The 16,904-nt window shown below is 38.5% G+C and overlaps 1 protein-coding gene across 2 annotated transcripts in view; it reads right to left on the bottom strand.

Annotated features, from left to right (window-relative positions):
• The window catches only part of macrod2 (mono-ADP ribosylhydrolase 2), a 510,226-nt gene that overhangs the window by 107,972 nt on the left and 385,350 nt on the right, over positions 1-16,904 (bottom strand). For both annotated transcript variants that reach the window (XM_057341952.1, XM_057341953.1), the window contains exon 8: positions 11,163-11,236. In XM_057341952.1, the coding sequence (XP_057197935.1) occupies positions 11,163-11,236 (74 nt within the window). The remainder of the gene's footprint in view (positions 1-11,162; positions 11,237-16,904) is intronic.

Below are 16,904 nucleotides of genomic sequence, written 5' to 3'. Positions count from 1 at the left end.
TTTGACAGGGAAAAAACACGCTCATAAAGCACATTCATTTTCTCCGATCAAGAGTGTTAAGGTCAAATGAGTGCGCACATTTCACAACAAGATTTCTCTCCTGACAATACCAAACCTGGCATGGAAATGAACAGTGGGCTTTATCTTTTCAAACAAACTTTTAGCTTTCTGAATACAGAAGCTTCATCAAAATAGATTTTCATGTGAGCATATTGACAGTATGAAAGCAACTGACTGTAACCTTGGGCTATGAATATCATTCATTTGATCCTGTGATTAATTATAAACCTCTCCGGCTGTTTACATTTCTCACCTTATTTCTATCATTTAGTGCTGTTATAAGAGAGTGAGAAAAAAGGTCACACATTCACAGATTTCTTAAAATTGTTATTGCGAAAATAGCACGTTTAGAAAAAAACTAAACAAAGCACAATGACAAGGTAATTTGTGTAATGCAAGACTGTCAAACACATTGTATTAGAGACAGAAGGCTAATTAAATTAAGCAACGATACTGCACGATTGAAAACAGATGACATCACAGACAATGCAGAAGATTATAACGCAGCGTAAAAAGAATCAACACGTCAATTAGTATTGTATTGGTCTTACGATTGTGCGGCACATGAGAAAACAAACAAACATGTGAGATTGTTTTCAAAGCTGGTACAGCTGGTTTGAGTTATCAGATTATGCTTTTTGCAAAACAATATTCATAGATTATTATACAAGTTTGGTGCGAGAGAAATGAACAAAATCTTGTGCCAGTTATTTGAACGTTACACCTGTTTCCTTAAGTGTCAATGAATACGGATGAGTGACCAATGTTAGATAATCAGGTTATGACCTCTTCTATTGAAATGGATTGGTCCATATTAATAAAAAGGAAAATATGTGCCATCTCAGCATTGTGTGCTTGGATTGGATGTAAAAAAAAGCAAGTAAAGAAGGCATGCAACAGATTCTGTATAGACTACTGGCTACTCCATCATGCTCTCCGATGGTAATGTATGTAAATGTGTGCGGCTGTGTCGATAGGACAACATGAGCTTCTCCATGTGTCCAATTTGTTCTTGACCTCGCTCCAGTAGGCCACAAACCCGAAAAGAAAGGGAAAGTTCAGCCAAACAAAGTTCCACCATTTACTCACTATTATGTCAATAAAAACTCGTTCTTCTGAAGAACACAAATAATGGCCTGCTCTTTTGAAGGATGTCCAAAAACTTCTTTATCCTTTTGTAAAGTAAACATTTCAACTGTAAATTTTCCATCTAATTCTCATACACTATTTACACTCCACATGACGCCTATAAGAGTTTTATGGTGTATTTCTGTCATTTCCAGAGATGAATGCCAACATTCTTTACAATATCTTTTGTGTTCTGCGGAAGAAACAAAGTCATGAAGGTTTGAAATGACAAGAGGGTGAGTAAATGATGACAGAATTTGTAATTTTGGGAGAACTATCCCTTTATAAATGTATACATTTAATTTTATTAACTATATATTAACTAATAATAACACCCCACCTGTTCTTTATTGTGCACCTACAGCAATGAAGGATATACAAACTGTGCCACAAAAAACAAGCATTTCGTTCTTTATTTTTTATTGGTAAATAAAAGTAACTGCACTTTAACCTGAGCGTCATGATGACTATAGCTCATATATACATACCGTATATACTGTATGTGTGCCTATATTGTTTGGAATAGCCACAATAGAAAGCCATTCTAGACTGTTCTCCAGTTGCCATTCTCATAGTACATCTTCTTTACTTAAATGACAATGCATTTCTCCCTGATGTCACATTACAGCCTCACCTGCCACAATCCCTGCTGAACTTGAAATGATATTTACCGTTCGGATAGCAAATCGCCCACCACGATGAGCATTTGTTTCTATTCGCTATTCAATCTCAGTTTTTGTAGCCCCGACGGAATATGCCAGCATTTATTATCTGCATCCTTAAAATGACAGATGGCATAAAACAAACAAACACATTTATAAAAGAAATAAAAAAAGAGCAAATGCTACTACCATCCCTAAAAGCCACAAATGACAGTAGAGTGCAGAGACAACAGCATTGTAATGGACCCCTGGTTCAGTCGCCGTTTTATTAGGAGGAAACTTCCACAATCTGTTTCATGTGTCAGACCTGTGTGGGTGATACGGGCCCGAGTCCGAGACGCTATAATAAACCGTCTGCTGGTGCAAAATTGAGAGGAATCAGCCAAATAAAGTGTCACACTGCATTTTTCACCGGCAGATTAAAGCCGTGTAGGTCCAAATTACACCGAATTAGATGCGAAAATGGGAAATAAAGCAAACAGATGACGGGAGGCGGTTGATGCAGAGAAGGGAAAAACCACATTGGTGGCATATGGACAAACAGTGGCTGTGATTGGATGAGAGTTTTCCAGGCAGCGTACCAGCCTTGAAAAAGATTTTTGCAATCACGATGCACGTTTTATCTAGATCAGAATGTCCAGTCACCCAGAACAACATGTCTACCAAGCAATGGCGGAGTTTCACCAAAACCTAGGGTATGGCCAAATTTCCTCTGGCCATACAACAATGACATTCCAAAGTAACGGAACCATAAATTATACCACATCACATTTAAACAAAACGTGTACAAGAATCCACGAAACTGAAAGAATGCACAAACAACAAACCTTACCCTCATATCGTTTAAAATGTGCTTTTTAAAGCTCTAATTTCTGCAGCAAAAGGGCGACTCCAACAAAATATCTACTAAACCCCGGGGTAGCAAGGCCGCGAGAGGGGGGGGATGGGGTCGCAAGATGATTTCCAGAAATCCTTTTTTTATTATTAGGAATAGCGTATTTAATCAATAAGTGTAACAAAACATAAACATTTTGTTAAGTTAAAAATAAAACCATGCAAATAAAAAGCCATCAGCCTTTGGAATTTGCTCCCTCTCGATCGTGACCCCTGAGGTGATTACATCACATTAGCAACCGCAGATTCAATGTACAGCACCACGTTAAAAATTCCCATATGTGCATTATTTTAGAGTAAATTTTTTAATTATTCACAGATATTGTAACAAATATTATTAATCTTGCAATATTCATCTGGCATGGGCAGCTGAGATTGTTATGTGACTGTTAAAATAAAAAAAAAAAAATTGCCAATTTATTGGCATATGTCGACAATAAAGACCTCACTACCATACACTTTTTTATTAAACAAATAGTTTCTCCCTTTTGTTGACAATAAATGCATGTATGATTTAATATGTGATGTCAAAATGTAGACAAGCGAAAGATGGATTCGAACCTGCATCGCGATAGTGTCAAAATTACTGGTCACGCCGTGTCTTACTCTCTACACCATTGAAGCTGTTGGTGAGTGAGTGTTGTTTTTACACTCTAAAATACACATGCTTCTGACGCCCGTGCAAAAAATATACAGCAGTCTAAAGTATTTTGATCATCCTTAATGAACATCATTATGCACACTTGTTTCCACTGTTTCGACTGCCATACGCAAACGCCGTCCCTGCTAACAAGATATTACTGTATATTACATCATTACCAAGAAGTGTGGCTTTGGCAAATTTATTTGGTTGGGCAAAACAATGGTTTCATACATTTGAACAAAATTTGAAAGCAGGGGTGGCCACTGTAATTGATTCATTGTGTTTGCTGTGGGATCGTTGAATAACTACGGTTGCCTTAATCTGTTACAGCAAACACTGATGAGACATTCATGCAAAAGAAGGAGGGTGCAGCCACAGCGTTGTCTGTTATAAGAGCAGATGAAAGCGTGACTTCCTGCTTTGATGCCCTCAGATGTGAGAGATCATGACAGAGCCAGAGCCTGCGGCACTACAGACGATCCGCCGGCTTCTGCTCAGCTTTACCCCGACAGAATGAAACACCCACAGCTTGCCTTTTCACAATGATTTCATGCAGGGCACAAATGTCTTATGTGATGCACTGCAAATCTATCAGGGGCATAGGGAGCTGGACCAGGGCATAAACACAGAGCGAATCAATCGCACGTTCCAAAAAAATAACCTTTCAAGTGAACGTGATCCTAAAACCTAGCCCACCAGAGTCCATTGTCTTGTTATGCATCTTTGTGTATTGTGTAAAATAATTTCACATAGGCAGGATTTTCAGAAAGTTAGCCTTTTAGAAGCGGTGTACATTTCAAAATCTGCATGTTGCACTGGTGTATTTGGAGTATAAACTACACGCAACATGGGAAAAGTTTATTAAGACATAGTATAGGAAAATAGGGATAGTTCACCCCAAAAAATTACATTTTTGTCATCATTTACTCACCATTTTGTCATTTCAAAAGTCTATGACTTTCTTTCAATGCAAAAACAAAAGAAGATATTTTGAAGAATGTCAGTAACAGAAAACTGATGGTCCCCATTGACTTGCATTGGTTTTGTGTCTATACAATATAAGTAAATGGGAACCAAAGGTTTTCTGTTACCAACATTCTTCAGAATATCTTCTTTTGTGAAATGAAAGGAGGGTGAACTTTCATTTTTGGGTGAATTATCCCTTAAATAACAGATAAAACTGGAGCGAATGTATGCTTTATTTCTGCAAGATTTTTATTTTTCTATGCATTTTTTTGTTAATTCGAATAAAACCTTTTTTTCAGATAGACTTTGGTTGCTTTTTTGCCCCAAAATTGTGTCTAATAAATACCTTAAAAGTTTAGTGTTTGTCCATTTTGTACCATACACCCCTTATTTTGGGAGCATAAAAAGCAAATAATGTACAAATATGCCCCTGTAACATCACCTTTGGCCAGCACTGTATATGTATATTTAATGAAAATATGAAATATGAAAAAAGATTATAAAATGACTCAAATAAATGATGGTCTAGACTAAGATTAATACAAAAGACACCTTCACGTTACTGTATTTCTGTATACTGAATCTTTCAACCATCCCTCTTCTCACTGCAGTCCTGCTCGAGTCAGAAAACCTCCATTGTCTCCATTACTCTTCCCCAATGTGGTATAGTGAACACACACCCTGGCCCGCGAAGGTTAACCTTCAGTCATCAATCACAATCGTCGGCGCATGAGGTGCTGCGGTACGGCTGTATCATGATATATTACATGTATAGGTGGACGCATCTTAAGGTGGCTAAGAGCACAGGCCCTCCTTTACAAGCCCAGGCTAATGCACCTTATTGTGAAGTTAAGAGTGTAGCGCTTACATGCACTTATATCCCATGACGCTCTCAACAAACTAATGCACCTCTCGCATGCCAAGCCTCTAATGGAATTCTCACCGTTATGGACCGAGATGGTATCAGTACAGCAAATGATCGAGCATGCAGGGAATTTCAAGAGTGTTTTCTGAGATGCCCCAGGGAGAATGAAAAACCGAAGGCCCTTAAAGGGATAGGGATATCACTCAAAACCTTTATGTCGTTTATGCTTGGAATACAAAAGATATTTTGAGAAATGCCTCTGTGGTTTTGTATCTATTCAATGGAAGTCAATGGGGACCAATGCTTTTTGGTTACCAACATTCTTTAAAATATCTTCTTATGTTTTCTGAAAAAAAAGTCATACAGGATTTGGAAATGACACAAGAAATACTTTATACAGCTGATGTGTACTTTAAAATTAAACCACAAGCAACTGTCCTGCTACCTATAGCTCATACATAAAAAAAGAAATGCTAAAGTTTGTGGCCTTAGCAAGTCTATTTCAAGATAGAAAAAGAGTTCATTTCAAGTGCTTATCATGTAACTTTTTTACTGCTTGACTCCTCGACTGCAGAGACATTTTATCCAACTGTATCCATCCCTTAACTTGACTCTTGCACTGACTAGCAAGAAGAAATTATACTGCATATTTTGCTCAATATCTGATGGCAGGTCTCCATATTACCTATTAAACAATCTCCCACTATAACCAGCATCCCCTCTCATAAGCCACATCAACATGAAATACATTGCCATCTTTCTTCATAAAGTAAACTGATGCATTATTATTATCTGTGGGTTTTCTTTCAGCATTAAAAAACGTAGCATACAATCTCCTAATGGATTGGAAAGAACAGGCGGCATCATTTCAGTTCTGGAATTTCATTGCCTTCATTCTGTGGGCTTAACCCAAATAATATTACTGTAAACAAATCTCTAGCAATCAGCAGGGACCATCAAATATAAAGCTGAAAGCATCAATGCCCTTTTCCAGAAATCATTTTGAAATCATTTGACAGGAATGTTAGTTTTGTCCTTGTACTATAATACTACTACCACATCATAAAGAAATAGGCAGGGTTTCCCCCGCTATTCATAATTTACTGTACCAGTGGGTTTAGAAGTTCTGGCTGTCTGAATAACATTTCTTATTATTTTCAAGCAAGTTTAGTCAGAGTCATGGTTTAGTGGTTAAAGCATCGGCTTTGACATGTCAAATCCATATTCAAGTCAGTGATATGAGTGCATCCTGTGCCATAATCTCACTCCATTATTTGTAACTCTTCCTCATTTCCTGTCGAAGTAACACATTTGATAATGGGCTAGTTGCACGAGGCCGCCACATTAGATTTTCGTTCAGCGAATGTGGGCAGGCTTATTTCCAGTCGTATAACACTGTGTGTGAAAATAAGGATTTTTGGCCTGCAAATATGAGCGATTTTTTATATAAAAAGAAGAAACTGATGTACATTTCGAGTCCCTCGTCAAGGCAACACAACTCGACATTACAGCAAAAAAGGCTGATGATGTTTTACCATGAGTTTCTCCCCATATCGCCATCCTCTTTAAGCAAAACAACAATAAACTCGTATTCACTGCTCATACTGATAGTAGATAAGTTTTATGTCTTTGTTTTAACTTTTAATCGTTACAAGTTCTATATGATTAAAGTCAGATGGATGGAATACTCTGCGTTGTGGGCAAGAGTGAACTCATTGTCAGAGAGCGCCAGCATCACTTACAAGTAAGGGATCAATCGTGTTGTGTTCTTTGTGAAGAGTTCCGTGATTTGCTTCTTTATCATATCGTACTTACTGTGAAAGAGTATTAATACAGTCATGATCAGTTGGCGTTTGTATTCCGTTCATCGCCAAGGGTAGCTCCCGGTGTGGAGAGAGTGTAGCGCTTTCACATCCAAAGATGAAATAAATGCTTTTGATGCTTTTCTTAGTCCCCCAACTGTAAAAACAAAATCATCTCTGTGGAAATGTTCAATACGCTGGCTTATGTATACATGAATTATGTATGCAGATTTTGGTTAACCACATAAGCATGGACTATAGAATAAACGGGGAGGGAATGAAAGTCTTTTTTTCTGTTATATCGAGTAGTGTTGGCTTAACGAGGTACTCAGCATTGTAAAGAGGTTTTTCTGTCAATATATCAGTTTCTTATTTTTATCTAAAAAATGCCCATATTTGCCGGCCAAAAATCCTTATTTTCCCATACGGTGTTATACGACCGGAAATAAGCCTGCAAACACTCGCTGATCGGAAATCTAATATGGCGGCTTTGTGCAACTAGCCCATAGAAGACAAAGACACTGAAGTGATATCTACTTGCCTTCTGCCTTTATTCAAAATTAAATACAGTATAATGCAACATCCAAGCTCACAATGAAAGTGAACCGTAACCACAGCTGACAATCAAGATTAAGACTTTCAATAAATAAAGGAGTAAAATGAATGCCAACATTTTTTTAGAGGACTTGGAATATTAGCAATATGAATGCATTTGTGATGCACTTATAGTGATTTCGGTATTCTTTTTGGAGCTTAGCAGCCAGTCTCCATCCACTTTCACTGTACAAAAGAGAGCTGTTTTATTTTTACAAATCTGAAATAAATATAGATACAGATAACACAACAGGTAACATTCTGGCTAAACGCACACAATAACAACAGAACAGTAAATCTCATTTACGTATGTGTTTTGTCCTCTCTGGTTAAATATGGAGTAATTAATCCTCAAGTCTCTTCAGTTCACGATCAACCCGCAGGCTTTGCTTTGGCCTACCAATCACAATAAATTAAACTGCCCTCTACTCCCACAGGTAAAGGCCAGTCAATAAAGGGCGGCTCAGAAATATTAAGCAATCTATTTGCAGAAGCCCGGAGGTATGAGGCTAAAGTTTTGTTTATTTTGGTATGTGTGAGTGCAATTGATATTGCACTTTGCATGCTATGGAGTTCGTTCTAAAGAAGATCACAAGATGTTCCCTTGATGCTGCTTTACTTTTACGTCTCTGGATTCCAAAAATGAGCTTGATCAAATTAAAATAATAGAAAAATACAACTCACATGGCAAATTCTTAGGTGGATTGTCTTACTGGGGCCAATGGTGAATTACAGCAATCCATATAAACAAAGTGTCATCATTACATGACTGACAGCTGAGCATTTGCAATTCACTAAGTCCAGTGAGACTAAACAAGACTTTTGGTATGAAGTATTTATTCGCTGAACCTCATTATTCAGTCTGGAACACTGCAGTACAATTTTTTTAATAATAATAATAAGTCTGATTATACGTTATATTTTCAATTATATTAACTAAAGTTATATTTTTATGACCGATAAACAGAAAACGTGCACTGACATCATGACTCTGTAGCAAACAAAACAAACTAAGCAGAGGTGGACAGTAACGAAGTAAATTTGCCTGAGTACTGTACTTAAGTACACTTTTTGAGTATCTGTACTTTACTTGAGTATTATTTTTTTCTGAGTACTTGTACTTTAACTTCACTACATTTGAAAGACAAATATCGTACTTTTTACTCCACTACATTTATAAAAAGGTCCAAAAGTAGAAAATGGTTTCTATGCAGCGGGGTTTCCTGTGTGCGCAATTTATCTGGCTTGCGATCTGCCAGGACCTTTTACTGTTGCCAAGTATTTCAGTTTTTCTAATCTCGCGGTTTTCCGGCAAGTTTTGAATGGCCATTTGGCAGATTTTTTAACGCAAATCTGGCAACTCTGGGATCTTCTCCGCTAAACTAATGTAAACGTAGGCGCTGCTACACCGTTGATAGCGCTCTAAAAAGGCAAATAGAACGATAAAAGAGGAAAAAGGCACATGTTAAAGTGTGGTGTAATCATCTGTGGGTTACGATCGGTCAAAGAGCGTAGAAACATCGTCATGAAAATGATCGGCATAACGGCTAAACGGTAAATAAGCATCACATACACCTTGAGCTACACGTGCGTGTTAACTTCTGATCTGCTGTTATATCATTTAAAGCGATTTGGAAAATGAATGATGTTTTTACTGAAGTAACTATAGTTGAAGTATTCCTGTTGAAATAAAAACAATAGAACCCTGCCCAAAATACAACATAAAATGTAATGGATTTAATGGTTATAATGGGACTTGTACTATGGATACTTGTTGTCTACTTGTATGTGATGGATTCTATTGATGGGATGGTAAATCCTATTGGAATAAAACCCAAAACACACTACAAAGAGGAATTTAATTTAAAAATCTCATTCTAATTCAAAAATTCATTGTTTTTTTCAGCAGGGATGGTATTTGCAGTAAAACCACAGTATCAACATATTTACCATTTTCTATATATGGGAACCATACTCCAATTAATAATCTTTAGTAAAACCACAGCAACTAAACATATAATGAACATAGTTCATTATACTAGCTATAGTTTACAGTATGTTTGTAGTTAAATTACGGTAATACAAATGGTAATAAATCCAACGAACACATGGCTTCTACACTTTACTATTTACAAGAACCTTATTACTTACTGGTAAATTGCTGGTAAAACTGGTTAAGGGAATATACAAAATAAAAGAACACTGCTCATAAATACATAGGCCTAGGGGGCTAATGAGGATAATTAGGCTAAATGATCATACAGGATTATATCTAAACTAAACATATATGTGCTAAACATATAAAGCTCTTAAAGGAGTTGCTCACTGCAAAATTTGCCCCCATTGACTTTCCATAGTAGGAATAAAAACTACTATGGAAAGTCAATGGGGGCAAATTTTGAAGTGAACTACTCCTTTAATACCACTGATTCTGTGAGCTACTCGGTGTATTCAGTAGGTTGCTTCAGAGGCATAAGGTATACGACAATAAAACAATGCACAACTGACATAAAGGAAATTTACTTTTAATACTTGAGTACTTTTAAAAGCACGTACTTCTGTACTTTTACTCAAGTAAGAATCTGTCTTTACAACTTTTACTTGTAGTGGAGTAATATTTGACCAGTAGTATCTGTACTTTCACTCAAGTAAGGAAGTTGTGTACTTCGTCCACCTCTGAAACTAAGTAAATTTCATTAGTAATGTCAGTCAACTCATCTCATGGTACAACAAAACGTGAAGCTTGTGTTAATTGTTCCACCGTCATCTGTTCATTTTATTAAAGCACAATCACTATTTTTGTGTATGCCATTGATTTTGTGTATATAAACCTTTCAGTCAAACATCTAACCAGCATGTCCAGCTGTCAACATCAATACACATGAATGCGCTTCCTCTTTAAACATCACCATAATAACTTAATAGATTTACAAATTCCCTTTGGCAAATTTTATTCACAGGGACATATGCACAACCCTCACTTCAAATAGATGTTTGCAACACAGGACCATTTAAAAAGCCAACAGACCATGAAAGTCTTAGTGAGGTTGAACCACTTTCTAATTCAATGCATGTAAAGGTAACAAGATGCATAGTTGATCAAGTCAGGCATTTGGAATTGCCCGGTTCTGGTTTTAAAAAAAACCCCTCTCATTTGTTCCATATGGTTTAGACTTTCCCATTCAGATATAAGACTAGACACATCATTAATGTTTTATAGCAAATGCAATTTGAATCAAGCACAAAGCTGTGTATATTATCCACAATGCCTATTTAGCAGTGGCTTAAACAGCCTCAATCACATCTGAGATGCACAAACGGAGAGACGAAGACGAAAATGGCAAATGCAGAGAGCAGTTGCCACTTCCCATTTTCCTCCTGAAAGGGCTGTGAGCTTTAATTGATTTTTCAACAGGGAAATGGACTGTGGAATCTGGTTCGAACATTTCCTTTGCTTCCTGAGCATTTAAAAAAAATCCGTACACCAAACAGACTGCATGTAGGTTAAAGCCTGTATCCGAGGCCTAGTAAACTCATGGCTCTCCTACCTCATCTCTGTTCTTCTCGATCCAGCCTTTCACGGTCTTCAGGGCGATTTCTGCTGCAGGATCGTTGGGAAAACCTGTGGAGATGAACGAGAATTCGGTGTTGAATTCGTGCCACATAGCAATCCAGGCATATGTACTCGCACTTTAAGACTCGCACAAACATCACCATATGGCTACTGCTTCTCAACTCTTTCCACACCTTCAACAGTTACTACCGTCAACAATCTGTCGAGTATGCACACAAATCCAAGAGCGAACGCTCTCGCACTTCATCTATCCAAAATGACGCCCACTTTTTTTACAATCAGGTCCGTCGTAACATATTTTACTAACATACCAACATCCCCAAATGTGGCCATATTTATCACCACCGCTTGCCAATTCGTTGCAGATTTACAGATCCATTAAGATGCCTTGACGTGATCGTTTACACCGGGAGGCGCTCGGGGTCGCAACCACAATGAGAAAGTAATGACACATTGACCAGCGAATGCTAAAGACGACACCACTAACTGCCATATTAATCACCAGAGTCTGTGCCGAGATGGGAGACCGGTCTCGGTGTTAACACACCGTATTGATCGAGAGTAAATTAATATTTAATGCAACTGAGGGCCATGAAGGGGACGGTGAGCCCGAATGCATCTGTTGCCCAGCGAGTGCGGTACTGACCCCCAAGACCCCTCACAGCGCCCAGACGCCAGGGTGATGGGAGATGTAATTAACACACGGAGGAGATGTTTTCACTGTCCGTTTCACCTCTCTATCTGCTCGGCAGCCTGACAGAATGCTATCTGTGTCTCTAGACGTTCCTCCGTGCCTTTCAACACTAAATAATTTGGGGATCTGGTGGATGTGAGGGGAGGGGGCGGAATCTGACATTAGCCCTCTCCTGCCAGTATCTGCCCTATTCATTCCCTATTTTTACTCATTCCTTACTTGACATCTCTCTCTCTTTCTCACAGGCAGAACTGACTGATTTCTCCTGCTGGCTGAATGGAGACAGAATTGAAACTTGGGTCACTATGCCCGAGACATGATAAAGCTTTTTTCTCCCTTAAAAATAATCCCCATACAGAAGAGAATAAAGTACGTACAGAAAAATGTGTCCGTGGAACATCGGAGCTTTAGATTTTTAGAAATGAACATAGAGAAAAGCAGGGATGATTGTAGCCGGGGGTGTAGAAACCATCGTGACCGAGGGGAGACAAACCCCTTTGTAACGCAACTCCATTTTAGACCTCAAAATAATCCCAACTGAATAGTGCTGATGTTGATAGTGCAAGATGTTAAATGCAAAGCTTTTTTGAGAACATAAGCACAAAAAGGAAGTATTGCAAGTATCCCTGCTTTCTCCGACTTGAAGTGCTTTAAAGCTGAACTAAGGAAATATGCAAATATTTTCAAAACATACAAATACAAATATTGTATTCATAATGTGCTAATGCATCTTTGACATCAAGTTGACCTCATGTACATATCACATACACAGGGTATTTTCGGTTCCAGATGTAAACTGATTGGTGCTTCATAGATATTAATTACACCGAAAGAGCAAAGAGTAACATGGTGAGAGAAAAACAAAGCGATCAGTGCGATCAGTACAGCGTTCTGTAGAGACAGGCTCGCTCAAGGTCACTGTTACAGTCAGACCTCATTGACGGATCTCTCTGATCAGCCATGTTTTCTTTTGACAGCTTAACATGCTCTCAACATGCCGTCAAAATACCCTCTCACCATCCATTCAGAGAAACATCAGCGATTCATCTGAAGCAACAAGAAAACCTTGAACAAGAGGAAATTTCGCTGGATTTGCATCAGACGTATACATATAAGTTTAGTTAAACAATGTTAAGACAGTAAACATATAGAAAGGACTTTTGAGAGATTTAAACCTCAAGAATCATAAAAAACAGCTTTAAAAATATATACTATAAATAAACATATTTATTTGATATAAATAACTAAGTTTACGACACAAATATGCAAGGGCAAAGAGGGAAAGAATTCAATTGCCGCAGGAACAAGAATTTTTAAGTTTATAGTTGCCCTGACATATTTCTGGTAGATAAATTTGCTTGCCATTGACAGGTGCGGCAAAAAGTTAATGATGGAGCCTGAATATAGCACAGTCTACAGAAGTTTTGTCATCACTGATGGATGTCTACTAGCGTACAGGCTGCTGATGAGGGCTCCAGGGAGACTGTTTTTAGAAGATCCCTCTACTTCTAATGTGAACAAACAGAAAAGAAGAAAACGCTAGAGATAAACTACACTAGAGTGCACCATACAGGGTGTCAGCCATTTTGTATTGTTGTCCGAAATCTTAGTCAGCTATTTCATTTGCTAGATAGATCAAGGTTTTCTGCCTACAGTAGAATGCACTGTGCAATAGGATATATGATACAAACAATGTGTGCTAACAGGTGCCCATAATCCAACATAGAGAGGACTGCTAATTGACAAAAAGACACAGGATGTTGTTTAGATTTCGGACCAGATTTACTAACAGCTTGCGGCAGCACAAATGCCTCTCTTGGCGTAAAAAAACTACCGTCGGTATTTACTAAAGACATGCAGTGAAAATTAGCGCTGAAAATGCGTGGACACAGCTGTTTTTGCGACTAACCTTATTGCATATGCATTTGTAGGAGTTTCCTCTTCAGACGGCAACTTTATGGGAGGAGAGTATTTAAATGTACTATTGCGTTCATCATTGTACTGGTATTTGCGGCTTTATTTAACACCCCAAAATAAGCATGTCTTAAACCCTGCTCTAATTTGCGCTGCTCTTTGTAGATTGCGTTGGTCATGAGATATTGCGCCTGTGTTTTTTAATGTGCACCTTGTTAGTATCACCCGCAAAAAGTTCCACTCCCATTGGCGCTTATTTAAAATTGAGGGGTTCTCACGTCATTTTGCCCTGTTTAATAAATCTGGCCCTTAACGATTTTAAAATCATCAAATCCAAAAATGTATGATACAGTAAATTGAAGCAATTGTGGGCATGGAGATATTATACTGATACAGTTGTCTTGGTAAAGAAAAGAAGGAAACATCACTGCAGAAGATAAGTGATAGAGCCTGTTCTTGTGTGTGAAAGAAAACCAAAAAGTTAGAGAGGCAAGTGATTAAAAGAGAGATATGAATGGAGACATACAAACAGACGACCCAGGCATGTCAGAGCATGACCTTAAACCCATATGTGTCTGTGCTGACACTTTTGCCCCACATGCTAAAATGACCCAAAGGAATCTGTTTTTCCACACATGTCTGAACGTTCCCAACACATTTAGCGGTGTTTTTGTTTGTTTGTTTGTTTTATTTTCAAAATGTCAAATTGGATTCAGTTGGATTCATAGAATTTAAAATAATTCACATTTTTGCGAGAATTAACCATTTAACCTGGTCTGGGTGTCATAAACATTACCAATAAACTGTAAATAAATGTACGGTAACGACCCAAGTCTCAGTAAGTCAGCTGTAAATTCATCGAGACAAAGAGGTGTCTTTTTGCCTGGCCTATTTCTGTAATTCAGACTGATAACTACAGAACTTGATTCAGCCTGAATTTGTGAAATGCTCTGACCAATTTATTAAGCAGTGCTCCACAAGACACATTTTCCTAAATGCCATATGAAAACGTACAATTCAGACATCACTAACTGAACAACGTTGGGCTTATTTGTTGTTGTGTGCAACCAGCGAGGACAGCGCAATAAAAATTTGCCTCATCTATTTATTTCACAGCGCCCAGCCCGTCTCTCACGTCACATTCAATTCAGCCTGCAAGTATACGTCTACGCTTAAAAGTAAAGTCACGTTGCCGTGAAGCTGTAGATTCAGGCTCTTCTAAAACACCCGTGATATCCTTAGCCCTCCAAATATCACTGAGCAGTGTCTGCCAACGATAAATGCGCAAAAGTGTAAAACACAGAATGTTACTTCATCCTTTTTCCTTGATCCAATGTGAAGATTTGCTTTTCCTTGCTTGTGCAACGATAACCCCACATCAATGTGCAACTCTCAGAAAAGATTCCCTCCATAAGCCTGTGTTTATACTTCCAACCCTACCAGCCTAAAGCTCCGGCTTTAAATACAGGGCTATCCTGAGAATGCAACCTGTGTGATATCAGGGTAAAGAGATAAGGATTCAGTCCTAATCCACTACATAGATGGACAGAGGAACCCAAGCAGCTGACTGACCCCGGCTGATCTCGGACAGCCGCTGGGATGCATTGTCTGGATTACCTCCTCTGGTTCAAAACTCTCAGTGTCAACAAGAGTGAAGAGGGTAAAGAGGAAGTGACACTTAGTGAAAGAATGTATGACGTGTAGAGCACTGTCATTACTGTTTAAAAACCAATAGTACCCCAATAGAAACCATCACAGAAATTCTAATGGTTTCCATTAAAATACCATTATGAACCATTGGCTTTTTCCACTACAAAATTCCTTTCTGTAGTGTGTTTTGAGCATTTTCTAACAGGACTAATCTGCCAAATAACATCCCACCAAAGGAATCCGTCACATACCAGTAGACACCATTACAGTTTCCATTAAAACCATTACAATTCCTAATATAACCATTCAATTCACTACATGTTCTATACATGCTTCATACGACACTTTGTTGTTTTTTTGTACCTAGTTGATAAAACACAAATGTGTGTGCCTGTTACGTCCCTAGACGTTTAGTTTTTGGAGTGCCTGTGAGTGTGTTTAATTTTCTCTTTCGCCAAGCGCTCTCTCTCCCTTTCTCTGTCATTCTTTTTAGGTCACCTCCCTCTGGTTGCTGATTGGTCCAGGAAGCTGTGCAACGATAACCCCACATCAATGTGCAACTCTCAGAAAAGATTCCCTCCGTAAGCCTGTGTTTATACTTCCACCCCTACCAGCCTATAGCTCCGGCTTTAAATACAGGGCTATCCTGAGAATGAAAATGGTTGACGGTGTGACGTCGACCTATCCGCTGCCAGTCAAGTTTCAGCCGGCTGATTAAAGGACGCTGGAAATGAATGAATGGCGGTCCTGCTCTCTTTAAACTGCCCTCGTGCCAGTCACTCGTTTTTGCTTTTGTTTAACGTTGTTTTGTGACCTTCATTGTTTTACCACCTTAATGATTTGGTCACTTTGTAATATTATGCTTTTGTTACTACTTACGTTGTTGACAATTTCGATGGTGTTCTGAGAGCTCACGCTCTTACATTTACATTACATTTAGTTATTAAGCAGACGCTTTTATCCAAAGTGACGTACAAAGTAGGGGAAAAACAGTAGAAGCAATTGTGCATCAAAAGAACAACAATGAATAGGTGCAGCACAACTGGTCTCAGTCAGCCTATCACTGTATACGAAGCTAAGAATAGGAAAGTAGAAAAGAAGTAGAAGACTGTACTGTTGGGTCAGATGTTGACAGAAGAGATGTGTTTTTAGCCGATTCTTAAAGACCGCTTCAGAATTCGCTGATCTTGTGGCAAGAGGGAGATCATTCCAGAGTTGTGGAACACATCCGGAGAAAGTGCGTGAGAGTGATTTTTTCCCTTTATGGGATGGCACCACAAGACGTTGTTCGATTGCAGAGCACAGGGATCTGGCAGGTACATAGGTCTGAATTAGCGAGTGAAGATATGGGGGTGCCGAACCAGTGGTGGTTTTGTAGGCCAAGAGCAGCGATTTGATTGGATGCGAGCAACTATAGGGAGCCAGTGCAACCTAACGAAGCGAGGAGTGACGTGCACT

The sequence above is a fragment of the Triplophysa rosa genome, linkage group LG9, assembly GCF_024868665.1.
Source record: "Triplophysa rosa linkage group LG9, Trosa_1v2, whole genome shotgun sequence".
Lineage (NCBI taxonomy): Eukaryota > Metazoa > Chordata > Actinopteri > Cypriniformes > Nemacheilidae > Triplophysa > Triplophysa rosa.
Note: the sequence above shows the minus strand (reverse complement) of the source record. Positions and strands in the feature narration are given on the sequence as shown.